Source organism: Bubalus kerabau, chromosome 1, assembly GCF_029407905.1.
Source record: "Bubalus kerabau isolate K-KA32 ecotype Philippines breed swamp buffalo chromosome 1, PCC_UOA_SB_1v2, whole genome shotgun sequence".
Classification (NCBI taxonomy): Eukaryota; Metazoa; Chordata; class Mammalia; order Artiodactyla; family Bovidae; genus Bubalus; species Bubalus kerabau.
Window position 1 is genome coordinate 35,277,687 of NC_073624.1, and position 27,863 is coordinate 35,305,549.

At 37.5% G+C, this 27,863-nt stretch overlaps 1 protein-coding gene across 10 annotated transcripts in view; it reads right to left on the reverse strand.

The window, feature by feature from the left end:
- Positions 1-13,488: 13,488 nt before the first annotated feature.
- Positions 13,489-27,863, reverse strand: part of SOX5 (SRY-box transcription factor 5) — a 1,162,090-nt gene continuing 1,147,715 nt past the window's right edge. For all 10 annotated transcript variants that reach the window (XM_055571976.1, XM_055571993.1, XM_055571999.1 and 7 more), the window contains 2 exons: positions 21,147-21,363; positions 13,489-19,128 (listed from right to left, as the gene is read on the reverse strand). In XM_055571976.1, coding sequence (XP_055427951.1) covers positions 18,825-19,128; positions 21,147-21,363 — 521 coding nt within the window. In that variant the 3' untranslated portion in view covers positions 13,489-18,824. The remainder of the gene's footprint in view (positions 19,129-21,146; positions 21,364-27,863) is intronic.

Below are 27,863 nucleotides of genomic sequence, written 5' to 3' on the forward strand. Positions count from 1 at the left end.
TCTAAAGGAGATCAGTCCTGTGTGTTCTTTGGAAGGAATGATGCTAAAGCTGAAACTCCAGTACTTTGGCCACCTCATGCAAAGAGTTGACTCATTGGAAAAGACTCTGATGCTGGGAGGGATTGGGGGCAGGAGGAGAAGGGGATGACAGAGGATGAGATGGCTGGATGGCATCACTGAGTCTCAGTGAACTCCAGGAGTTGGTGATGGACAGGGAGGCCTGGTGTGCTGCAATTCATGGGGTTGCAAAGAGTCAGACACGACTGAGCGACTGAACTGAACTGAACTGAACTGAAAGCAGCTTGAGATTGTTAGTTAGAATAATAATGAAAATAATAATGAAATAAGATACTATGAATTACATGGTTTTTAAAAATGATTTTTCAAGGACTTTGTTGGTCAGATTCTGATTTCTCTCCCCAGCTTGATCTGATAGTTTCTTCCACACTGTATGTATGAGGAGGTCACTTTGTTAAAAATGCCACAGGCTTTCAGAATCCCACTTATTTGTTTACATTGTTTCCTTTTAGGGGAACATCATGTTCTCCTTCCCTACTCACTAAAATTACTCTTTGGGGCTCAAGATTCATTTCTGATAAATATTCCCTTAACATTCTAGCTGTAATTAATAATCTTTCCCCTTTGTTCTCTCGTAATTTATACACATATATAAAATAGTGCTTAATCCATATTTGGTAACAAATTCTTTGGTGGAGGGCAGTTTTGTTAAATGTGTGAAGCAGCCAGGTAAAATGATGGGCAATGATATAGTTGCCCAGTAGAGAGTGCAGGCCCAACTTAAATGCATTCTAATTTGGTTTAAAAGAAAACAATGTGCCGTCCAAAAAATCGATGGAAGAATTTCAGAGGACAGGCTGACAGTTCACACCCATTGTTCTGTGTGTTTCCTTCTTCCTACCAAACTAGAAACTTTTATTCTTGATGCTTTGCCTATTAACTGAAAGGCAGTCAGTATTAAATAAGTGAATGAATGAATGATTAGAGCAGTATGTTCTTCTTATCTATAGAAAGCAAAACAATTGTGAAGGGAAGGAAAGGGAAGGGAAAGAAAAGGAAGGGGAGGGAAAAAATACCAGTGGAATCTCTACAGGAAACAGTCCTGGGTTTAACTAAGAGAAATCATTCAGGTTTTGATTCAAAGAGGATTAGCTGAAATGATAGTTTATTGTTTACCGTCATCTTGAGGCAACTGCTATGGATTAAAATATGTCCCCTCTTAATTCATATGTTGAAGTCCTAATTCCCCAGAACCTCAAAATGTGACTCTATTTGGTGGTAATGATGCCAAAAACTCAGTTTCACTGTACCCTGGTTCAGAAGCAAATCTCAGAGACACAGTTTCGGGTGGAGAAAATAATAACTGTATTGGTATGCCAGGCAAACACGGTGGACAGTTCAGTTCAGTTCAGTCACTCAGTCATGTCTGACTCTTCTTAACCCCATAGATTACAGCACACCAGGCCTCCCTGTCCATCACCAGCTCCCGCAGTTTACTCAAACTCATCTCCATTGAGTTCGTGATGCCATCCAACCATCTCATCCTCTGTCATCCCTTTCTCCTCTTGTCTTCAATGTTTCCCAGCATCAGGGTCTTTTCAAATGATTCAGCTCTTCCCATCAGGTGGCCAAAGTACTGGAGTTTCAGCTTCAGCATCAGTCCTTCCAATGAACACTCAGGACTGATCTCCTTTAGGATGGACACACTGGGTCTCCTTGCAGTCCAAGGGACACTCAAGAGGCTTATCCAACACCACACTTCAAAACCATCAATTCTTTATAATCCAACTCACACATCCATATATGACTACTGGAAAAACCATAGTCTTGACTAGACGGACCTTTGTTGGCAAAGTCTCTGCTTTTTAATATGCTGTCTAGGTTGGTCATAACTTTTCTTCCAAGAAGTAAGCATCTTTTAATTTCATGGCTGTAGTCACCATCTGCAGTGATTTTGGACCCCAAGAAAATAAAGTTAGCCACTGTTTCCACTGTTTCCCCATCTATTTGCCATGAAGTGATGGGACCAGATGCCATGATCTTAGTTTTTTGAATGTTGAGCTTTAAGCCAAATTTTTCACTCTCCTCTTTCACTTTCATTAAGAGGCTCTTTAGTTCCTCTTCACTTTCTGCCATAAGGGTGGTGTCATCTGCATAGCTGAGGTTATTGATATTTCTCCCAGCAATCTTGATTCCAGCTTGTGTTTCTTCCAACCCAGCGTTTCTCATGATGTACTCTGCATATAAGTTAAATAAGCAGGGTGACAATATACAGCCTTGATGTACTCCTTTTCCTATTTGGAACCAGTCTGTTGTTCCATGTCCAGTTCTAACTGTTTCTCCTTAACCTGCATACAGATTTCTCAAGAGGCAGGTCAGGTGGTCTGGTATTCCCATCTCTTTCAGAATTTTCCACAGTTTATTGTGATCCACACAGTCAAAGGCTTTGTCATAGTCAATGAAGCAGAAATAGATGTTTTTTCTGGAACTCCCTTGCTTTTTTGATGATCCAGTGGATGTTGGCAATTTGATCTCTGGTTCCTCTGCCTTTTCTAAAACCAGCTTGAACATCTGGAAGTTCATGGTTCACATATTACTGAAGCCTGGCTTGGAGAATTTTGAGCATTACTTTACTAGCATGTGAGATGAGCAGAATTGTGCAGTAGTATGAGCATTTTTTGGCATTGCCTTTCTTAGGGATCAGAATGAAAACTGCCCTTTTCCAGTCCTGTGGCCACTGCTGAGTTTTGCAAATTTGGTGTCATATTGAGTGCAACACTTTCACAGCACCATCTTTTCAGATTTGAAATAGCTCAACTGGAATTCCATCACCTCCACTAGCTTTGTTCATAGTGATGCTTCATAAGGCCCACTTGACTTCACATTCCAGGATGTCTGGCTCTGGGTGAGTGATCACACCATCGTGATTATCTGGGTCATGAAGATCTTTTTTGTACAGTTCTTCTCTTGCCCTCAAAATCTATGTCTCTCACCTTGAGGAGTTTGGTGGTGAATTTTATGGCAATGGTTCAAGGGTGGGGTTGCTCAAAAGATCAGTGTGTGTGCAGGGCCTGCCCTCCTTTAATCTCAACTCAGGTAATCTTGATGAGCTTCTCTGGTGTCTTTAGTCTGGCCTCAGGTGGTCTTCTCTGGTATATAATATGCCTGTAGTTTCCATTTACTGGGTTTTAGTTCTCAGAAAGGGTTTGTCCCTTGAGGTGGAACCAGGACCCTGCCCCAAGGCTCTACCATTGTTTCTTGGCTGATCCTCCCTTATCTCTGCAAGTCTTCCCTTCCCTGATTAGCAACTGTTTAAATCTGCTCTTTGGAATTCAGGGAAGGTCTTGGAGGCCGAAGAAAAAATGTCCCCATGCCTAGGAGGGTCAACTGGAATGGGTGAATTTAACTCAGATGACCATTATATCTACTACTGTGGGCAGGAATCCCTTTGAAGAAATGGAGTAGCCATCATGGTCAACAAAAGAGTCTGAAATGCAGTACTTGGATGCAATCTAAAAAATGACACAATAATCTCTGTTCATTCCTAAGGCAAACCATTCAATATTATGGTAATCCAAGCCTATGCCCCAACCAGTAATGCTGAAGAAGCTGAAGTTGAACGGTTCCATGAAGACCTACAAGATCTTTAAGACCTAACACCCAAAAAAGATGTCCTTTTCATTATAGGGGACTGGAATGAAAAAGTAGGAAGTCAAGAAAACCTGGAATAACAGGTAAATTTGGCCTTGGAGTACAGAATGAAGCAGGGCAAAGGCTAATAGAGTTTTGCCAAGAGAAAGCACTGGTCATAGCAAACACCCTCTTCCAACAAAACAAGAGAAGACTCTACACATGGACATCACCAGATGGTTAACACCAAAATCAGATTGATTATATTCTTTGCAGCCAAAGACGGAGAAGCTCTATACAGTCAGCAAAAAAGACCTGGAGCTGACTGTGGCTCAGATCATGAACTCCTTATTGCCAAATTCAGACTTAAATTGAAGGAAGTAAGGAAAACCACTAGACCATTCAGGTATGACCTAAATCAAATCCCTTATGATTATACAGTGGAAATGAGAAATAGATTCAAGGGACTAGATCTGATAGACAGAGTGCCTGATGAACTATGGACAGAGGTTCATGACATTGTACAGGAGACAGGGATCAAGACCATCCCCATGGAAAAGAAATGCAAAAAAGCAATATGGCAGTCTGAGGAGGCCTTACAAATAGCTGTGAAAAGAAGAGAAGTGAAAAGCAAAGGAGAAAAAGAAAGATATAAGCATCTGACTGCAGAGTTCCAAAGAATAGCAAGGAGAGATAAGAAAGCCTTCCTCAGCGATCAATGCAAAGAAATAGAGGAAAACAACAGAATGGGGAAGACTAGAGATCTCTTCAAGAAAATCAGAGATACCAAGGGAATATTTCATGCAAAGATGGGCTCAATAAAGGACAGAAATGTTATAGACCTAACAGAAGCAGTAGATATTAAGAAGAGGTGGCAAGAATACACAGAACTGTACAAAAAAGATCTTCAAGACCCAGATAATCACAATGGTGTGATCACTCACCTAGAGCCAGACATCCTGGAAAGGGAAGTCAAATGGGCCTTATGAAGCATCACTACAAACACAGCTACTGGAGGGGATGGAATTCCAGTTGAGCTATTCCAAATCCTGAAAGATGATGCTGTGAAAGTGCTGCACTCAATATGCCAGCAAATTCGGGAAACTCAGTAGTGGCCACAGGACTGGAAAAGGGCAGTTTTCATTCTGATCCCTAAGAAAGGCAATGCCAAAGAATGCTCAAACTACCACACAATTGCACTCATCTCACACGCTAGTAAAGTAATGCTCAAAATTCTACAAGCCAGGATTCAGCAATATGTGAACCGTGAACTTCCTGATGTTCAAGCTGGTTTTAGAAAAGGCAGAGGAACCAGAGATCAAATTGCCAACATCCACTGGATCATCAAAAAAGCAAGGGAGTTCCAGAAAAAACATCTATTTCTGCTTCATTGACTATGCCAAAGCCTTTGACTATGTGGATCACAATAAACTGTGGAAAATTCTGAAAGAGATGGGAATACCAGACCACCTGACCTGCCTCTTGAGAAACCTATATGCAGGTCAGGAAGCAACAGTTAGAGCTGGACATGGAACAACAGACTGGTTCCAAATAGGAAAAGGAGTACATCAAGGCTGTATATTGTCACCCTGCTTATTTAATTTATATGCAGAGTACATCATGAGAAATGCTGGGCTGGAAGAAGCACAAGCTGGAATCAAGATTGCTGGGAGAAATATCAATAACCTCAGCTATGCAGATGACACCACCCTTATGGCAGAAAGTGAAGAGGAACTAAAAAGCCTCTTGATGAAAGTAAAAGATGAGAGTGAAAAAGTTGGCTTAAATCTCAACATTCAGAAAACAAAGATCATGGCATCTGGTCCCATCACTTCATGGCAAATAGATGGGGAAACAGTGGAAACAGTGTCAGACTTTACTTTTTTGGGCTCCAAAATCACTGCAGATGGTGACTGCAGCCATGAAATTAAAAGACACTTACTCCTTGGAAGGAAAGTTTTGACCAACCTAGATAGCATATTAAAAACCAGAGACTACTTTGTCAACAAAGATCCGTCTAGTCAAGGCTATGGTTTTTCCAGTGGTCATGTATGGATGTGAGAGTTGGACTCTGATGAAAGCTGAGCGCGGAAGAATTGATGCTTTTGAACTGTGGTGTTGGAGAAGACTCTTGAGAGTCCCTTGGCTTGCAAGAAGATCCAACCAGTCCATCCTAAAGGAGATCAGTCCTGGGTGTTCTTTGGAAGGAATGATGCTAAAGCTGAAACTCCAGTATTTTGGCCACCTCATGTGGAGAGTTGTCTCATTGGAAAAGACTCTGATGCTGGGAGGGATTGGGGGTAGGAGCAGAAGGGGACGACAGAGGATGAGATGGCTGGATGGCATCACTGACTTGATGGACCTGAGTTTGAGTGAACTCCGGGAGTTGGTGATGGACAGGGAGGCCTGGCATGCTATGATTCATGGGGTGGCAAAAAGTCACAAAAAGGACTGAGTGAACTGAACTGAACTGACGAGGGTCCTGCTTGATATCAGCAAAGCCTTTAAGGAAGTAATTAAAATGAGGTCTTTAGGGAGGGTTCTAACCCAGTCTGACCACTGCCTTTATAAGAAGAGGAGATTAGAACAAAGATACAAGAGGGATGTTTGTACATAAAAGAGACCATGTGAGGATGTAAGGAGATTGTGGACTTCTGAAGCCAAGGAAGGAGACTTTGGAAGAAACCCGCCTGCTAACAACTTCATCTCACTCAGTTCTCTGGCCTTCAGAATTCTGAGAAAATAAAGTTTAAGCCTCTCAATCTGGTTTTTTGTTATGGCAGCCCTAGTAAACTAATATAGCGACTATAGCACTAAGTATAAAACCAAAGTGTGAAATTGAAAATTGAAGTTTTCCCCCCAAAATGTTAAAATAATGTTCCTACACAAACAATTCCTACATGACCTTTAAGTATTACATTGAAAAACACGATATAATTTTTATAAAAGTGATCATCTACTTGAGTAATTCATTTATTCCCTTCCCTTTTCCATTATTATTGTTATGCACTTACTTCTATGTGTAGTAAAAATTTGACAAAACATTTTCTACACACCCAACTCTTTATATATCACACATATTTTATCATATCCAGTACTATTTACACCTGTAGTTCCATTTTTTTCTGTGTAGAATCATTTTCCTTCAGCTTGAAGACTTGTCTTTAATATTTCTTGTAGTCAGAGCCATTGGTGAAGGGTCCTCAAAGCTTTAGCTTGCCTCTAAGTGGCCACAGGACTGGAAAAGGTCAGTTTTCATTCCAATTCCAAAGAAAGGCAATGCCAATGAATGCTCAAACTACCACACAATTGCACTCATCTCACACGCTAGTAAAGTAATGCTCAAAATTCTACAAGCCAGGCTTCAGCAATATGTGAACCGTGAACTTCCAGATGTTCAAGCTGGTTTTAGAAAAGGCAGAGGAACCAGAGATCAAATTGCCAACATCCACTGGATCATGGAAAAAGCAAGAGAGTTCCAGAAAAGCATCTATTTCTGCTTTATTGATTATGCCAAAGCCTTTGACTGTGTGGATCACAATAAACTGTGGAAAATTCTGAAAGAGATGGGAATACCAGACCACCTGATCTGCCTCTTGAGAAATCTGTATGCAGGTCAGGAAGCAACAGTTAGAACTGGACATGGAACAACAGACTGGTTCCAAATAGGAAAAGGAGTACGTCAAGGCTGTATATTGTCACCCTGTTTATTTAACTTAGATGCAGAGTACATCATGAGAAATGCTGGGCTGGAAGAAACACAAGCTGGAATCAAGATTGCTGGGAGAAATATCAATAACCTCAGATATGCAGATGACACCATCCTTATGGCAGAAAGTGAGGAGGAACTAAAAAGCCCCTTGATGAAAGTGAAAGTGGAGAGTGAAAAAGTTGGCTTAAAGCTCAACATTCAGAAAACAAAGATCATGGTATCCGGTCCCATCACTTTATGGGAAATAGATGGGGAAACAGTGGAAACAGGGTCAGACTTTATTTTTCTGGGCTCCAAAATCACTACAGATGGTGACTGCAGCCATGAAATTAAAAGACGCTTACTCCTTGGAAGGAAAGTTATGACCAACCTAGACAGCATATTCAAAAGCAGAGACATTACTCTGCCAACAAAGCTTCGTCTAGTCAAGGCTATGGTTTTTCCTGTGGTCATGTGTGGATGTGAGAGTTGGACTGTGAAGAAGGCTGAGTGCCAAAGAATTGATGCTTTTGAACTGTGGTGTTGGAGAAGACTCTTGAGAGTCCCTTGGACTACAAGGAGATCCAACCAGTCCATTCTGAAGGAGATCAGCCCTGGGATTTCTTTGAAAGGAATGATGCTAAAGCTGAAACTCCAGTACTTTGGCCACCTCATGCGAAGAGTAGACTCATTGGAAAAGACTCTGATGCTGGGAGGGATTGGGGGCAGGAGGAGAAGGGGATGACAGAGGATGAGATGGCTGGATGGCATCACTGACTCATTGGACGTGAGTCTCAGTGAACTCTGGGATATGGTGGTGGACAGGGAGGCCTGGCGTGCTGCGATTCATGGGGTCGCAAAGAGTTGGACACGACTGAGCGACTGATCTGATCTGATCTGATCTGAAGTAACTTTATTTCAACTTCATTATGGCATGTAGAACTCTATTTTGGCAAGTTCTGCTGGTAGCACTATTAAAATGCAGTTCATTGTTTCTAGATTCCATAATTTTTTTCTGTTGAGAAGTTAGCTGCCCAGCTTTTTGGACAAAGATGTGTTCTTTCCTCTGGCTGTTTTAAAAAAATTGCTTTTAGTTTTCAATGGTTTCATTAGAAAATTATATGTGTACCTTTTTTTTTTTTTTTTAATTTATCCTGCTTGGATTAACTGAGCTTCTTAAATCGGTGCAGTATCTTTTATGTGAATAGTTCATAGTGATTATCTGTTTAATTACTTTTGATAACTTTTTATATTTTATTAAACATTTTATTTTCATTAATTCTGTGCTCTTCTGTATCTGATTATTATTTGTAGATTTCATCTATTTTGTCTCTTTTCATCCATTTTGTTAAATTTATTAGTTGTAGTTATATTAAAGCCTTTGCTAACTTCAATATCAGTATCATCTCTAGACCTACATCTAGTGTTTCTTTTTCCTTTATCAATCAATTTTTCCCTTTCTATGTGCTTAGTTTTTTCCTCATCTTTTAAATTAAAAGAACCTGTATGGTTTAATCTTCCACTAGAGTCAAATTTCATATTCTTTCCTAGACAGATGGGTGAAGGGCTGATCATTTTACCTTTACCAGAGATTTATCTGTGTCAAGGTTGCTTGGCAGTTTTAGTAGTACTCAGGGTACCTGTATTTTGTTTCAGAGTGTAATTTTCCAAAGCTTTTCTTGTGAGCATGGTGGATATTTGTCTCTTCAACCATGAAAAACTACAGGGGATTCAGGTCTGCTCTTACAAGGTTCCCAGCACAACTGTCCAGTATGTTACCCCTTGAAGATAAAATATGGCAAGTGTCTTGAGAGGGAGATTAGCTGTACGCTTGTGTCATGTCCCATATTTACAGCTGGTCTTGTTTCCAAAGGACTAAATGATACAGATTTCAGTCTTTCTTTTGGAATCTTGCCATAAATCTCCAACATCCCACACAGACCCAGAACTCGGCAAATATGCTATTAATTAAACCAGTCTTGTATTTGAGGGCCTGTATAATCCCATGGAATGAGTAGCCTGGCAGGCTACAGTCCAGGGTCACAGAGTCAGACACAATCAGGCGACTAACAATTTCACTTTCTTTCACTTTCAAGTTTCCACTCAGGCACTTTAGAGCCACACAACTACTTTGCTAGTGTCTCTTTAACTCTAAGTTGCCAAATCTTTTATAGCAGAACCTAGAATTTGATGCTTTCTCCAAATAGAAATGGCTAGCAATCATCAGCCTCATCTTGGATGAATTTTTGCTTTTCTGAAATTATGGTTCATCTAGCCGTCATTTCTTCCATAGCTTTCCAATGCCCTAAAATATAATTTTGGGGGTATTTTTCCAGCTTTTTCTAGTTTTTCCAGGGGGATGTTGGCCATTCAACACTTACTACATTTATTTAGAAACTGAAGTCTCAGTAAATATTAAAATGATTCCTGTTCTGATTTGAAATCCCATGTCACTTACAGTTTGGTTCATTAATCATATTCTTATCCTATTTTATTGCTTAAAATGTATGCTAGTCTTATTTGCTTTATATCTTGCATAGAACTATCATAATACTGAACACAGCATAATTAAAAGCCAATTTAAAACATCTGATAGTTGAAAAAGCTAGTCTGTGGGACATGATAAATATTCATCACAATCACAATTATTCCAGGTTTATCCTTTGTAAATCCTTGCTTAATCCATATATCCAGTTATCTATTCATATGTATACTATCTTTCTCTCTGACCCCCTGCAAATTGTCTTTATGAAACTCTGCTTAAGGACTAACAGAGTAGGCATATATGAAGCAAATCTACAGCTTTTGTAAATCTGCTTACATAAAAGTGACTCTTTGCATTGTTCCTTATCCCTTAAGTGTGAAATCCATCTGAGAATTTAGGGAATGAAGGTTTATTTCTCATGATAAACTTGCATGCTTCCTTCAATTAAGCAATGAGAATTCTCTAATCCATGTAGTTTCCTTGCTGTGGCTGCTACAAAAATAAGAGCTGTTCTTTGTTTAGTGATTAGAGTTGTCATCCTCAGTGTACACACACACACACACACACACACACTCTTTTGTAGAGAAGGTAAAGTGTAAGAAAAAGGGATATGTGTGTATGTTTCTATGATGTGTGGGCATATGTGTGATTTCTTTTTCTTTCTTACCCTTTACTTATTTTCTCTTTATTTTGCTATGTGCTAACTATGCTGGCATTTTTTTGTCCTTGTGTATTTATTGTAAGCCACTCCAAATTTTGAAAGTGGGTGAAAGAGCCTGTGCATTTATGTAAAGTCAACATGATGCGCTAGGGAGCAGTGACTCATCAACTTTGACGAGAATTTGGCTTTTTATTGCCAGAAGAACCAGGTTAGCATCATTAATATTTGCCAAATACGGAATCATTAAGACAAGGAAAGACAAACCATACCACCTCCTATGATTTTTATCATTTTACTTGATTTGTATTTTGTATTCATAAAAGTGTCTAAATATTTTTTCAAGTTGCAAACTCAAGCATTGTGTGTTTAAAACACATGAAAAACATAAAATTTATAAAACTTTATCATAGTTTGCCAACATAAACTTTGGGGGAATCTTGAAGTATCTGAAAAATTAAGTGACCTTATAAAGTTTTTATTTTAATAATAGAAGACAAAGATAACACTACACTAGAGGGTTTTATAAGCAAGAGTCTAAGATATAAGTGATGTAATGAGTTATAATATCAAAGCTTATAGATCTATAAAATCAGTGGGCTTCAGGGAAATGGATAACTCTTTAATGAGGAGAATCTAAAATTCTCTCTTCAATATCTATGGTTAACATTTGTGCCATTATACCACTGGCAATTTAATTTTTCTGATGTCAAATAAGTCCTGCCCATAAGAAAGCAGATTAATTCCTCTTATGCATGTTAACCTAGTAGCAGATGATGATGCTTGAAGATCATTTCCAAATAAGACAAGTTGTACAATTATTTGAGGCCCACTAATAATGACTGTAGTCCTGAACAAACTTAAGTTCATGCAACCATAATCTACAAATTTGTACTCTAGTCAACTGTAGATTTGAAATATAAGGCAAAATGAATGCTTACTGAAGGCCAATATTAGAACAAGTTGAAAAAAGCCAATCTTCTACATAAGTACCTAACTAAACATTTTCTATGGCTTCTCCAACTTCCTACCAGGACCACATGGATTTATTAAGAAAAGTTATTACAGCAGTGATTTTATAAACAAGACTTTATTTCAAATATATTTTACAGTTTGTGTGTAATTAGGATTGCTTTCCAGACTCTGAAATTTATACTAAATTGAACAGGCAATGTACAAAATGATGGTGCTTACTTAGGCCTATTGGATTCCTACAATTCTTTTCATTAATTATTTTTCTTTTAAAAATTGAATCAGTAGAGACATTAATGATAAAACAATTTTCATCCTCTTGGTTATATTGCGAATACCAACAAAGTACCATTCCATACCATATTCACTTGTATATTTAGAAAATGGTAATAATAGGGAGAGTAAAATCTCACGCATATGGACTGGACTCATGGCAAAATGATGAAATACTGTGATCAGAGCTGAACTGGTTCATTCCTGGTGGTAAAAATAGTTTGCTAAGCAAATTGGTAGAACAAAATAAATTGTAGGACAGATGTTAAGCCTGTTTAATAAAACATAACTATTTTTAAGAACTTTTAGCAATACCATTGCATATGCTTTACATACTAATTACAATGCTTACTTATAAAACAGGTCTTCTCAGCTAGTTTTTAGGTTGCTTTAGAAACTCAAGAAAAATAAATTAGAATTTTTTCATAAATATTCTTTAACTTAGATATTAATTAATATCTAATTAACTAATTCATGCTTACCTTCACCTGCATTGTTATAATTGAGGTTTCAAGGATGATGTCAAGTTACAAGTATGAATGACTTCTGAACTTTAAAATTTGGTAAGAATGACAGTATCTTGATTTTTTAAAAAACACACATGTCAACTTCCTCAAACACCAACTTCTAAAATTGTCAAAATTGAGGAAATAAAAAAAGAATGGTTTTCTTTTCACTATTGCCAGAGTTTTTTTTGGTTGTCCAAGGCATTGGCAATAAGAAAACCATCTATTATTGCATGCTGCTAGTCCTAAATATTCCATAAGAAATTAAAAAACATAAAGTTCAAGAAAAGAATGTTTCTAAAATAGTGTGACAGGACAAAACAAAGTGAACTTTATTTGGTAGGAGAGAAACCAAAGGTGGGACTTGGCACCTTGGGTGAGTCAAGGTTTCATAAGCAGACAAGATTTCCCCATCCACATGTACTTAACAAACCCTGATGATGCGATTTCCTGAAGAAATAGGATGAGACTGTGATGACTAGAGCTATAGGTGACCTAAATAAAAACACTACACGGGATGACTGTTTCTCCACTACTACACTGGATATTTTTCTTTCAAAAGTACCTCAATGTTTTGGCAAATATTATGTGGGTATTAATGGAAACATGTGTTTCTGTTGTATTTTAAGTGTTCCACAGGCATGGAGTCTTTGAAGCCTACTGCTTTGCTATGATGAACAAAAGGAGACACAGAGAAACAAGGATAACATGTGGACATGTTCTGATAGATCAAATGCCCTCAAAAACAACCTATGAAGGGACAGACTGAGCTGTTTCCAATCTCCAGCTCTTGCCTAATCACTGACCCTCAGCTTCAGAGAGGTTTTTATAGAGGCCTAAGGTTAAATTGCGGTAGGCCATACCATTTGCAGAATTTGACATGTACAATAGGTAGATAAAAGAGGAAAACAGACCCACCTCTTGGTTGTTTTAACCAGGGCATGCAGAATAATTATTTGGAGCTGGTTAATAGCAACAGCTTTAGCCCTATTCCTAGATATTCTGATTCTTGACATCTGGAGGCCGACCTAAGATCTACATTTTTAAACAGTTAATTCTAAAGCAGGTAGCCCACGGAGCAGACATTGTAAACTACTTCTGTGAAGGGACTCAATGGGCAAAGTGTCTGTAGAACATATTTATTTCATATTCATTTGAACCAGATGTTATCTGACCCAGTGTCTTGATACTTATCTAAAAACCAACCAAGTAACCAACCAACCAACCAATCAAAAGCCTTATGGCAAATGATTACACATAGAAAAACATTTTATGGTGGAAGAGACGAGCAAAATTGGCCACTGGAAGAAAATGAGCCTTCTTGTTGTAACATTTGCTTACAAAGTTGAAGGTAGAATCCAGAAATTAAAGTCAGAATGTTAAACAATGTAGAAATATCCATTATTCTAAATTAGATGCCATAAAGTGAATTTATAAATCTTACTAATTTTGTAATCTGAAATTTAGAATTTCTACATCAACAATAGAATGAAATTTAATTCTAAAGCATAGAAAGCCTGCCCCAGTGATGGTGTCAAACTTAGGAAAAACGCATTTAGGGTGCGTTGGGCTGCAGGATTTTCAAGCCTATTAGACTCAGTTATATACAAAAGGATCACTTTTGGCATTACAGTGAAGCTTTCTGATGAGATACTTATGAAAAGGCTTCCTTGAATGCTCACCTCTAAGATTGAAACCCTTCATTCTCAGTTCAAAGTCAGTTTCCGAAGTGGGGTTATTTATAGTGAAAGCAAAGTTATTTTTCATACTTTTGTTTTTTTCATAAGAAAACTAATAACGAAACCACCATAACAAGAATTGTGAAAAGAAAGACAGTATAATAGGTAAAGAACACATCTGCTGTTTTTATTGGTGCCTTGCATGGCAGTAATACTGAAAAAAGAGAATGCGAAAACAAAAAATAAAAACAAAAAACAAACCGAAAAAAAAAAAAAAAACAGGTTGGTGGCAACCCACATCTTTTTTTTTTTTAAGAGTACATAAACTCCTGTTTTATTTTTATTGTGGCATGAATGATAACATAAAACCAAAAACAAGAAAATATACAACTTATATTACACTATGTGTTATGAACAAAATATAAATCTATAACTCTATGTTATATTTACATAATTATTTATTTTATTAAATTTCAAGTGAGATGGTAGGTTGCACATACTTTGTTTTAAGCTCCAGGCATTTGATTGTCTCTTTTCTACTTTTTCCCATTTTTACTCATAAAATCCCAAATGTTAGAAGGACTACGAGCTTTAGAGCCGGTGGAGCTGTATAAATACTGTTCTAGGGAGCCCGTGACAAACGCTGGGGAGGACAGGAATCAGTCAGTAGAAAACCTAACATCTTCAACCTGGGAAACCGATAGTTAGAGGAAACATGAAAATTAAATACTGTAAAAGCCTGTCTAAACAAAAACCTATGCCCTATAAGATGAAAGAGATCTCTGAACCACTTTAAGTGGGCTTCATATTTTTCCTTGCAGACCCTATAATTTTTACTATTAACTTGATAGACAAATATTTTATAAACCTGTTTGTAAATATACAGTTGTTTATTACAATTCAAATAATTTACCCATTAGAACAAATGAAAATGTAATGACTTTTGATGTTTTCAATGTGATATAAGACATTTCTTCTGGGAACAATAACATCTTCTGGATTAAGAAAATATCTGAAGTTGGACCATAAAATATTTAAAGATAATTTTCTTTAAATGAATGAAGGTAAAACGCCTATGTCAAAATCAAATCTATGAAATGATTTCATCAAAAAAACTCTTTTATATTTGTTTCTTATAAAGAGGATTTGGTTGCAATAATGATTACGCTCTTTGGGAGGGATTTTATACATGGTTAACTCTTAACTGCATATGCCAAATAAACGTTAAGAATTGACTTAACTAATTTAGGTATAAGTGGACTGAAGAATAGTCTTGTATTTTATTCAATTGTAGTTATTGGCCAAATTCTTAGTATCTTATATATGAGTAACTGTAACCTATTTTCTCCAGTGATGCTCTCCTAGATTCATATTAAAATATGAGTATTTTTAGAAAAATTGATTACAACAGCCATAAACAAAAACAAAAACAGAATTCTGGCAAGATTATCCCTCAGTACTGGGGTGAGCGTGTGTGTTGGTGTGTGTGTGTGTGTGAGTGTGTGTGTGTATGAGAGAGAGAGAGAGAGACGGGGGTGGGGGGCGGTATGTGAAAAGTGAACAGGTAGGTAGGTAGGGAATGAAAGAGAAGGGGAACTTTATGTTCATTTGAGTTTGATCTTACTCTCATTTCCTCTCCCTTGTCTTTTTTGGTCATTAAGGGGCACAGAAAAAGAATACAGGTTATAGGATCTTTTACAAAACTTATAAACCAATCAAATGCCCCAAAGGCAATGTGCTAACCCAATACTTTGCCATTCATAGCACCTTTATCAAATGACTTCAAAGCATTTTAAACACTAACATGATTTTTTTGTTTTTTTTTGGGGGGGGAAAGTTAAGGCAAAACAATTGTGACCCTCAGTGAATTGGACATCAAAACAAGAGAACAGAATGCAAAGCTATGAACTTGCTCTTTGTTTCAACCCATGCACATTTTCATCTCTCTGACATAAACCTAACTATGTAACATTAAAATCAACTCTTGAATTTCAGCTGTTAAAGGTCACCATTAACAATTTCATTTTCCTCTTCAAATAAAACAAGATAAAAAAACAAACAAAAAAAGACTAAACAAAAGTGTTTTGTCAATTCACTGCTAAGTGTGTTAGAACTGGTGTTGGTCATGAACGCCCTCAGAGGCATCTACCTGGAGCTAAAACAAAGTATTCTTGTAGTCCAAAGTCATGAAATGAAAACGAAGCATCTTTATAACATGGTGGGAAATAAGTATCCAGCAAAAGTGAGAGGTGAACGCACATGAGTCAGAAAGAATTTGTTAACAAAGACAACAAATTTTTAAAAATCTGTTTTCACATTGTACATAATAACGATATAAAAACAAGTGTCTATTTTTTTTTATCCAGAGTGCTTAAAAACAAAACAAAACAAACAAAAACAAAAAAAAAATTGGCTCTAGATGAATGTGGCAATTAAATAAAATGAGTGATGAGAGCATAAGTTAATTAAGATTGAACACGACCCTCTTAGGAATTCACTTGTATGTATTAAAACACCAGAACTTGACGTTTGTTGGGGCCAAATTTTTAAAAAGGAGAAAACTTATGGAAGGAGAAACGAAACAGTGTGAGTGAATATGTGTGTATGCGTGTGTATGTATACATATACATACACACACATACACACATGTGTATGCATATATATATATATATGTTTATATATACACACACACGTTGGAGATGGAAATTTGTTTTAAATATCTAACAACTTATTGACTGCACTTCCAAATCAGAGGAGAATAAAATAGAAAGGGAGAAATAAATTATACATAACTTACTAATCTGGGAACAGCTGACCATTATTATTATTATTACTATTATTATTATTATTTTATCACCATCATCATTACAACACTAGCAAAAAGAGGCAGTTCAAATGAAAATACAGTCATCAAAAACAAACAGAAAAACAAACAAAACAAAGTCTCTGACATGCAGGGTATGATTAGCTCCTCCAAGCAAAACCCCAGAGCAAGTCTTTCGAGAGAGAGAAAAATAAAAAGGGTTTTTTTTTTTCTTATTTATATGTAAAAATCAAACTTAAGGGTCAGGTTTGGGGAGGGTGGGACAGGAAAATGATGACTGGAGTGAAAACCATAGCACATCCAATCTACTGGTTGGAGTATTTCCTGTCTAATGCTTCAGCATGAGCAGCGCTGATTCACTTTAGATGATTTCCCGTTTATCTGAACGAGCCCTACAACTGCCTCGGCACTTGGCTAGCAGAGTCTAACTAGGCAGTCCTTTCACCATCAGTGTTGCTCTGTGCACACACTCTGCTGGAATCAGAAACTGGACTTCAGTGGATACGTCTTACAGCAAGAGTAGAGCAGCGGCAAGCATTGCAATGATTTCTGAACAAATCCTGCTTTTTATGGTGTGAAATGTACCTGGCCCACAATTCTGAAATGCAAATGGCCTCCATCTCATTTCATGGAGGGATTAAGAATACCTTATAAAATCATCAGTTCCATTTCTTGATCAGGAAAGGATGGAATGTTGAAGAAATAAGCTAATCCTATATTTCTAGAAAATGGGCAAATATATTCAAAGGAAACGACTGTTTTGCTTGAAGTTACCAACAGGAAAAAACAAACAGAAATCGTTAAGTAGCAAATGTTAGTGGAACATCTGGGAGAATTCGGCTTCCACGTTACACACGCACCCCTCTACTATACAGGGCCACCTGATCCATCCAATAATAATCATATTAGAAATTTAAAAATATAATTTCTGAGCCCTATATTGGTTAAGTTGTCATTTGAAGTGCAAAGTCAAGGTCAAGGATGCTTCCAGACCAGTCATTTAGAAGGATGTGGGATTTCATCCCCAGATGTGGGTTTAACTCACAATGATCCAACATTATTCCTATTAGTACCATAATCACACACATACATACACACAAAAATCCAAGATTAGAAAATATTTTTTCTCTAAATTTCTTATGTCTCTCTCTCTCTTTTCACCTGAGAACAGCACCTACAGTTTCCATTAAAAAAAAAAAGTCAAATCTCACCAGCTGCTGGTATTTCAGGTTTTTCAAGGGATTGTCTAAGATATAACACTGTCCTAATTTAAGAAGGAACAGGAAAAAGGAAAGGGAAAAAAATCAACTGGGTCAACACTTGAGTACAAATTTGGCACTTACTCAAAGATGTAGTGTGGTGTGCAACAGATAAGGAAAGTCCTCTAAAGAAAATGATTGCTTATTTTGTGGTGGATACCAAGGAAGTTAAAAACAGGCTATTTTCCCTCTTCCCCCCCATGCACAGACTTCCATCTTTAAAGTATAGAGATGGAAAAGGTGGAGAGAATGAAAGAGAAAGTCATCTTTCTTTTTTTTTTTTTCTGTCAGGTGCATTACCAAAACAAAACAAAACAAAAACAAAAACAAAAACAAAAAAAAAAAAACAAAGGAAAGAAAAGGAAAGGAAAAAACCCAGAAACCCCGAAAAACAAAACAAAACTTATTTCTTTTAAAAATTGTAGCACAAAACAACAAAACACATTCACAAGCCACTTGTTGGCACTGTGTACCTGAGTGAGAATTTCTAGAACATTGTAGAACAAACAGCCATAAAGTTTATTAAAAAAAAAAGTTGACGGGTAAGACTTCAGTGCTTGGATGTAGCAGCTGAATTACTGGCATTATTTTACCCATAGCTTATTTCAATCTCTTGTTGTTGATATTGTCGTCTGCTTGTTGTATTTTTATTTCCTTTCCAAGCCTTTTGAGGCTGAGGTCTATTAGTCAGCTGATGTCCCAACTAGTTAAGACTAACAGTTAAAGTAACAGTCAGTGTATGAGAAAGTTAATGTGCTTGGCCACTGGTAAGGATGAACCAGCTAGGGCTTCTTTAAGTCCTAAGGTCACAACAATCTTTTGACCCTTATCAGTTGGCTTGTCCGGCAATATGGTTTTCACTGTCACTCCCATAATCTACATCCGGATCATCCTCTTCCTCGTCGTACTCATCATAAATTTCTCCGTTGATGTCCTCAGCCTGGATCTCCTCTTTGATGTGTGGCTCCTCTCCTTTCACACCATACGTGCTCTGGATAACAGGCATGCCGGGCTCCGGGCTGCTGGACACGCTGGAGTGCTCCGAGGGCAGGTGAGGGGAGGGCATCCCAGCCATGGCGATGGCTCCCGGGTACACAACGCCAGCCGTGGCGATGGGGATCTGTGCTTGTTGCCTGTCAGAGAGGAATTCCCAAAAAGAGACCCTAGGTGAGTGGAGGATTGGATGCAGGCCTTATTCTATAATGAATTTGCTTGGCTTGACCAAATCGAAGGTCTTAATTTTCACCCTACTGCCTGACATTTGAAAATGGTATCCTACCTTGGTCCAAGTACCTTACTTTTATATAATGCTTTATAGATTACAAGGCAATTTCACATGTTGCCCATTTGATTCTTAAAATGACTGTTACGTTTTTAATTTCTGAAAAGAACTGAGGTATAGAAATCGATTAATAAACAGAACTCAAGTCCTTGACACAAAGTTCATTTTTCCTTCACTGTAACATGTTGAAACAATTTTTAAAAGATTAAACCTAAAGATAATGCAATTTTAATGGAAAAATCCTGAAGTATTTGAGCTCTTAACATAAAAATTTATTGCTCAGAACCCACTAGAAGTGAACACTAGCACATGGTCCACTTCATCCCTGAAACGGGGAGATCATCAGTGGGAGTAGAAGGCTGGCCTCGTGGGTGCACCACCTCTGCAGCTGTGCAGTATTGGGGCTTACAAAAATCCCACACTAGGTTTAGAATTCTGTCATCACTATCTTGAAATTCCTTAAAAACTTTTTACCAAGGACCTGGGGGACTTCCCTAGTGGCTCAGACGGTAAGGCGTCTGCTTACAATGTGGGAGACTCGGGTTCAATCCCTGGGTCGGGAAGATCTCCTGGAGAAGGAAACGGTAACCCACTCCAGTATTCTTGCCTGGAAAATCCCATGGACGGAGAAGCCTGGTAGCCTACAGGCCATGGGGTCACAAAGAGTCGGACACAACAGGGTGACTTTACTTTCACTTTGCATTTTCATATTACATTGGGATCCACAGATCTTGTAACTGGTTCCAGTAAGAAGGATTTAACAGATGATGTTCATTTATGTCTTCTTTCATTCATTCATGTTTACTCTTTCCCCAAGGAAGGCTGGGTTTTGAGCTCCACATGGAGAAGAGTCAGGCACTGAGATATAAATCAGAGACCTTCTGGACTGATCAAGCAGACACATTCATGGGAATGGAGGGGACAAGACATACTTGAAAAGCTTTTTTTTTTAAAAAAGTATCTTCTTGCCATTTTCAGAGCTCACAGGATCTTTATTACTGTTCCAAATATGAAAACTTTATTTGTGTTTTTTGAGAAAATTCTGCAATGCATTGTGGTTTTTGGCCTTGCCATAGGGAGCAGGGTAAGATATACTGAGTGGGTGCTCAGTTGTGTCCCATTCTTTTGCGACCCCATAGGATTGTAGCCTGCCAGGCTCTTCTGTCCATGAGAATTTCCAGGCAAGAATACTGGAGTGGGCTGCCACTGCCTACTCCAGAGGACCTTCCCAAACCAGGGATGGAACTTCCATCTCTTGCGTTTCCTGCATTGCAGGCAGATTCTTTACCATTGAGCTACCTGGGAAGCCCCATACTGAATGAAGCATCCTTAATTCAGAAGGAAACTTGTCCACTCACAACCTTGTTGTGCCCTAAACAGAATCCCTTTATATGATCTTTTTTCTAAGGCCAGGTATGTGCCTTGAGGGCCCAGAGACCTCTCTATATTCAGAAACAAGTCTTTCTTTCAATTCATTTTTATACCATATTATCTCAATTGTTAGTTGTTAAGGAATCTACACGGTGAGGCCTTGGAAGTAATGAAAAGCAGCAAGAAAAAGAAAAAAGAAAACCAGTAAGACTTCTACGTTTTTAATAGGAAGCTTCAAAATTCTTTACTCTCATTTTATTTTCAAACCAGCCTTTAAACAAAGCTCTGGTCAGAGCCATTGTTCTAGGAGCCTGGAGTGAACTCACTTGAAATGTTCTTCCTTGATATTATAAGGGGACAGCTTAGTCACACAAAATATACCGTGCCAGGTTCTTTCTCAAAATGCTGCTTTGCAGCTAAACAAATACACTTCCCAACCCGTTAAGAGTAACCGGAAGGGTTCCCTATGGGAAAAGGACCGGACCGGAAGCGCCTTACCCAACATTGAAGTACTGCCGCATTTCCTGCCGCCGGTTTCGCATGATTGCCTTGTATTCCCCAATGCGCAGCTTTTTGCCATCCACCAGGCAGGTGCGCTTCGGCCTGGGCTTGTACTTGTAGTCAGGGTACTTCTCCAGGTGCTGCTTGCTGAGACGGGCTTGCTCCTCGTAGTATGGCTGTTTCTCTAGGTTTGTCATAGCTTTCCAGCGAGATCCTATGGGAAAAAAAGGTTCAAGTTCCCATTTGCACAGTGGCTGAGGATCCTAACAAAGTATAATTGAGAATATGAAAATCTAAAGTAAAAATGTTGGCCATATGCCAGAAATATATAAAAAGGTTAGGATTAGTGAGCTTTGACTGAGCTGTTGGTGTCTGTTCCAAGGAAACTGTGTACTCAAATACAGACACTTAGCAATATATATATATATTTTTTGCCTTGGATTAACAACTTAGTCAAACTTGTACCTAATATACTTAAAAGCTCACAGTAGATTTAATGGTGATATCTGTCATTTCTACATTAGACCATGATGTAATTCAACTATGAACTGAAAAGTTAGGCAAAGACTCATTATGTATTTTGAATCTGAAGATAACTGTCTAGCTGTTGAATATTTTTATGTGGGAGTTTATTACTTACTACAAAGGTTTCTAACATGTTGTTGTTTAGCTGCGAAGTCCTGTCCTGTCCGACTCCTTTGTGACCTCATAGACTGTAGCCAGGCTACAAAGACCAGGCTCCTTTGTCCATGGGATTTCCTAGGCAAGAAGACTGGAGTGGACTGCCATTTCCTTCTCCAGGGAGTCTTCCTGACCCAGTGATTGAACTGGAGTCTCTTGCATTGGCAGGTGGATTCTTTACCACTAAGCCACCTGGGAAGTCCTTCTAACATATATTACATGTACTGCTTATTCTCCCCCAAATGTTTAAGTATGCTAACTTGATTACAGTTAAAAATTCATTTTATTAAAATTTTAATTGTAAGAAATAATTAGTGAACATGCCCTGGGTTAACAACTGTGCATTAGATACCTTGCTAAAAACTTTACATAAGTTTTTTCATTTTTACCTTTCACCACAATCTCAATAGCAGACAGCATTTATACCCATTTCCAAAGATGAAAAAAATTGAAGTTCAAATGGATGAAGTAACTTACCAAAGCTCACACAACTATTAAATTGAAGATTACTGACTCAGGTTTGACAGAAATCAAAAGTGTGGTACAACATGTGTCTTTACATACTTATATCTACCTACTACATAGGATCTATCAAATATTTTTAAGCCAGAAAGCAAAACTTACAGTAATATTTTTCTCTTAAAAAATATTTTCAATAATATATAAAATTGTCACTTCCTGTGATAAAGTATGTATTAGTAATGTTAGTCCAAATTGGTTTTCCCTTTCCTTTCACTTTTAATTTTGGTTTGGATTCAACGAGGATTGCGAAAAACAACTGATTTTTGAAGTTTGAAGCTTAATTAAAAATGGTTTATGCTTTTTCACAATACAGATGTGATTTAAAGTTTTGCTTCTATCAGTATGGCTATGTGTAGTAGTAACAGAAATAGTAGTAGTAATGTTTATTTGTGGATGTTTATCTGCAAGTAATCAGTTCGTGTGTGTGTGCTAAATCACTTCAGTTGTGTACAACTGTTTGTGACTCTATGAACTGTAGTCTGCCAGGCTTCTCTAACCATGGGATTCTCCAGACAAGAATACCTTGGGCTGCCATGCCCGCCTTCAGGGGATCTTCCTGATCTGGGATTTAACCCGTGTCTCTTGTGTCTCCTGCATTGGTAGGCAGATTCTTTACCACTATTGCCACCAGGGAAGCCCAAAACTCTACCCAAATGCACAAAGAAAATAATAACAGGAATTAGCCTAATATGTACTGGTACTGCTGCCTTTACCTGCCTTGCAAAGCCATCTAAGCAACTTCTTAAACCTTTCGAATGAATTCATCATTCAACCATCAGTTCAGTTCAGTTCAGTTCAGTCGCTCAGTTGTTCCCGATTCTGCAACCCCATGAATCGCAGCACGCCAGGCCTGCCTGTCCATCACCATCATTCAACCATAACATATCTCAAATACAAATAGCTCACTAATGAACTGTTCTTTCCTACAAATGTCGAGAATTCCTCAATATGGGCTGTTCAGTTCAGTTCAGTCTCTCAGTCGTGTTCGACTCTTTGCAACCCCATGAATCGCAGCATGCCAGGCCTCCCTGTCCATCACCAACTCCCGGAGTTCACTCAAACTCACATCCATCGAGTCGGTGATGCCATCCAGCCATCTCATCCTCTGTCATCCCCTTCTCCTCCTGCCCCCAATCCCTCCCAGCAGCCCTTTTCTAATGAGTTAACTCTTCTCATGAGGTGGCCAAAGTACTGGAGTTTCGGCTTTAGCATCATTCCTTCCAAAGAAATCCCAGGGCTGATCTCCTTCAGAATGGACTGGTTGGATCTCCTTGCAGTCCAAGGGACTCTCAAGAGTCTTCTCCAACACCACAGTTCAAAAGCATCAATTCTTCGGCACTCATCTCTCTTCACAGTCCAACTCTCACATCCACACATGACCACTAGAAAAACCATAGCCTTGACTAGACAGACCTTTGTTGGCAAAATAATGGCTCTGCTTTTGAATATGCTGTCTAGGTTGGTCATAACTTTCCTTCCAAGGAGTAAGCGTCTTTTAATTTCATGGCTGCAATCACCATCTGCAGTGATTTTGGAGCCCCCCAAAATTAAGTTTGACACTGTTTCCACTGTTTCTCCATCTATTTCCCATGAAGTGATGGGACCGGATGCCATGATCTTCATTTTCTGAATGTTGAGCTTTAAGCCAACTTTTTCACTCTCCTCTTTCACCTTCATCAAGAGGCTTTTTATAGTTCCTCTTCACTTTCTGCCATAAGAGTGGTGTCATCTGTATATCTGAGGTGATTGATATTTCTCCCGGCAATCTTGATTCCAGCTTGTGCTTCTTCCATCCCAGTGTTTCTCATGATATACTCTGCATATAAGTTAAACAAACAGGGTGACAATATACAGCCTTGACGTACTCCTTTTCCTATTTGGAACCAGTGGGTTGTTCCATGTCCAGTTCTAACTGTTGGGCTGTTACATTTATTAAAGAAATGCGGAGAAAGGGACTTCTCTTCCCTTGGAATTGTTTCCTATTGGAACAGATGTGCCTGGGTGGGTATATCCATGTAAATATTACAAAGATTTGTAAACAAATTTTTTCCAACCTAGATAGCCAATATGATTTCATTATATTTACAACAGGAACTCAGGTTACAGTTCAAATAACGGTTTGAACTGTTTATTTATTTTTCTATTTCTTTTAAGTTTGTGTTTAAATGCAGTGTCCAACATTTAGTCAGCTGCTCAGGTCATATCATTTGTAGGTACATGCTCACACTCTTTATTATCTAGTATTAGTTCCTAGAGGCACTTGGAAATCATGCTGTTCTTAGGGCAAATATAAACACAAATAAAGCTATAATACTATTGAACTGGATCAATTCTTCTTGTGGATTGTCTTGTAAGTATGTATACCAGAATTTTTAACCTCAGAACAGGGCGTGGAAAAGTGAACTTACCAGAATAACTTACTGAATAACAAGAGAAATTGAACAGTGGCTCAAGGAGTAGTTGACTTCAAATATCACCAGTAGAACAAAAGAACTAGCATTCTCAGGATAGGAATTGCCAAAGATTCTTCCCTAAGTTTAAATGTTCTATTAGATCAAAAAAGAAATTTTCTCTAAGGAAAGGGAATGTTTATGCCTCATAGTAATATGCCTTGGAAGGTAAGAGCTATTTTTAAGATTTCCTACTATATGCATGATGCTGTATTAACTATATGCTGTGATGAGTCACTATGCTACCTATTTTCTTGGAGCTTATATTCCAGCTAAGGAGAAATAGATTACATATGTAATTGCCAAATGTATAATTTCAGTTACAATTGTGGAAAGTACAGGAAGCTATGAGAACATATCATAAGGAGATGGGATCAGGATTCTATAAGTCAGGAAGGCACTGCTGCAAAAATGACTCCTACAGGGATAGAAAGAGAAGAGTAGCCTACGGAGGAAGAATGAAATGGTCAAGATCTTGCAGTGGGAATCGGGAGCAGAGGAACTTAACATTGTTCTGGCTAACACGCACAGGAAAAGGATAGTAAAAGATGCATAAATTCTCAAATAAGTTGGTTTCTAACTCTGTATGAACTGGAATCAAAATATTTGATATTAGATAATATAAATTCTCTGAAAGTATCATTGAATTCTAAACTAAGTTAAAAAAAATAGGGCCATCTCACTATTACATGTCTTTTCAAAATTAAGAATTAAAGGACCATTTTGACCCAGTTAATGCTTAAGCTAACTACTCTATTTTATGACTCATCAGTACCGTGGTTCAGTGTGGTGGTAAATGCAGTTTCCATTTTTTAAGAGTAGCTTCTGAATGAAGTTAATCAAATGACAAGTTTGGTTTTGGTTTCAATGGCTTTGCAGGTACAACCACCATTGTTTGTAACAGTAATGCAACTCCCTAAACACACCACATGAAAATGGGAGGACAGCGTTTTGGATACCATCAAAAGATGAAAACATCTCCTTGATTTGGGTGTGGCTGATTTCTCACTCTGACCATGTACAAGAAATCAGTCACCTGTTGTTTTCAAAAGACTAGCGTTTGACAATGAAAAAAAGAATCAAGTACATATAGGAAGATTCAACCAAAAATTTCTGATGTTCAAAATGAAAAAAAAAAAAATCAATCCTAAAAGTGCTCTTTCCCTTTCTAAACCTGGCAATACAATAAAAAATGATGGGTTTGAGCTGAGCAACAGTGTCATCTCCACAGGGTCTGTAATGAATTTGCACATTTTCCTCCAACTACTGTATATCTAATCAGAAAAAGATGTCCCCCATTCCTGATCTAGTGCCAAACAGTAAAAGGTGATTCCTTATGTTAACAATTTCAGCAGAATGGCTTATTAAAACCAGATTTTAGGGTATTATAAAATGCTTAGAAGCCCTTTAAAATGTCAACTAGGATCCCCAGAGACTACGTAAAATGTCAACCCAGCTCAAGCGCCTGTTTTAAGCAGAATGAATTAGCGGCATGCTGTCGGAGGCTGTTATCCAAAACAATCAGTAAAAAGGAAAACATCAAGCTTTCTTTGTACTTTTATATGAAATGAGCCATTCAGAATGATTTTGTGGATATTTGAAGATCATTTATTTGTTTGAAGCTATGACTAAATATTGAAGCCCAAGACCTTAGTGGATTTTTTCTGCTATATATTTAATCAGCACAATTGCATTGAAAAACCTTAATTAAATTAGGCAGCATTCTCTTTCATGCAGCCTATTATGATATGATCATATAGTTATATGATCATATAGTCATTCTAATATTCTCTCCTTCAAATCAGAAAGGAATTCTTTTAGCCAGACATCTCTTTCCCATGAAGGCTTTTTCTCTATTTCCTAAATTATTTCATGTTATCCTAACTGATGTTTCTATTATATCTGGAGTAACGTTTTAATCAGTCATTATTATTCTTTTAGTATTCAGGTACATACATTGAATGATATACAGAGTGGTTAAACAGTTTTAGTTTTTAGTTTTTTTTTTTTAAATTTGGGAATTTCTAATGTGATTATAACTGATATATTAAAATATGAGATAAGCTTACATAAAGTATTTTATTGTTTTATAGAGTTTTTCCAAATGAAACAGATATGGTATTTTTTTAATGAAAAAATTCATATGGAAGGTAGAATATATAGTCATAAAAAGAAAAATAATGAGAGATAGTAGAGGTACAGAAACATGTCCATTTCCTTTTGTTCAGTTCCAGTTTTTTATTATAGATGGATACATATTTATGCATAAATATTCATGTTTATGTACACATAAAGCTTCACATGTTCATATATTTTGAGATAAGCTTCATCTAAATATCTCAAAATCATTTTGATAAAAACTGAGACACAAGTTTAAGCAGTAAATGATTTTTGTTTCTTTTTGCTTCATTACAAATGTACACTGTAGACTGGGAAGCATCTTTTACCATTGTTGGAAAATATGGGATCATAAAAACACATTATGTTTAGTAACTACTTTCAGATGATCGATTCCTTAATGTAAAGAATCAAAAGGCACACTGCATGAGCTGCATGTAATTCCAAGTGCATATGGATTTTAACAAAGCTTTAATAACTTTGACAAATTTTGTTACTTATTTGTCAAAGGCAAAATGTGCTGATACAGTGTTCCTTTTCTATTTTTTATTATTTAGCTCTTAGAATTCAAATAATAATAAAAATTTGCTTAGGTTGTCCAGAACCTAGACCTAGACACTATGCTCTTAAAGATAAAGGTGGTGAAGATGACGATGATGATGATGTCAAGAGAACTGCACCAAAGAAATGGAATCTTCCTATCCTTCTTTCTGAGACTTAAACTGGTGTTTAAGGTCTCATTATAATCATATAATCTCATTATAATAGGTCTCATTATAATCAGTACTCTTTGCTCTCACCCAGTTTTGCTGTGTGCTTCAGTGTCTATGTATGTATTTTGTCATCTGTTAAGATAAAAGTTGCAATAGCAGGAAAAGTCCCTTTTTAAATGATACTGAAAATACATGTAAAGTTACCAAAAGTAAAAACTAAATAATGCACA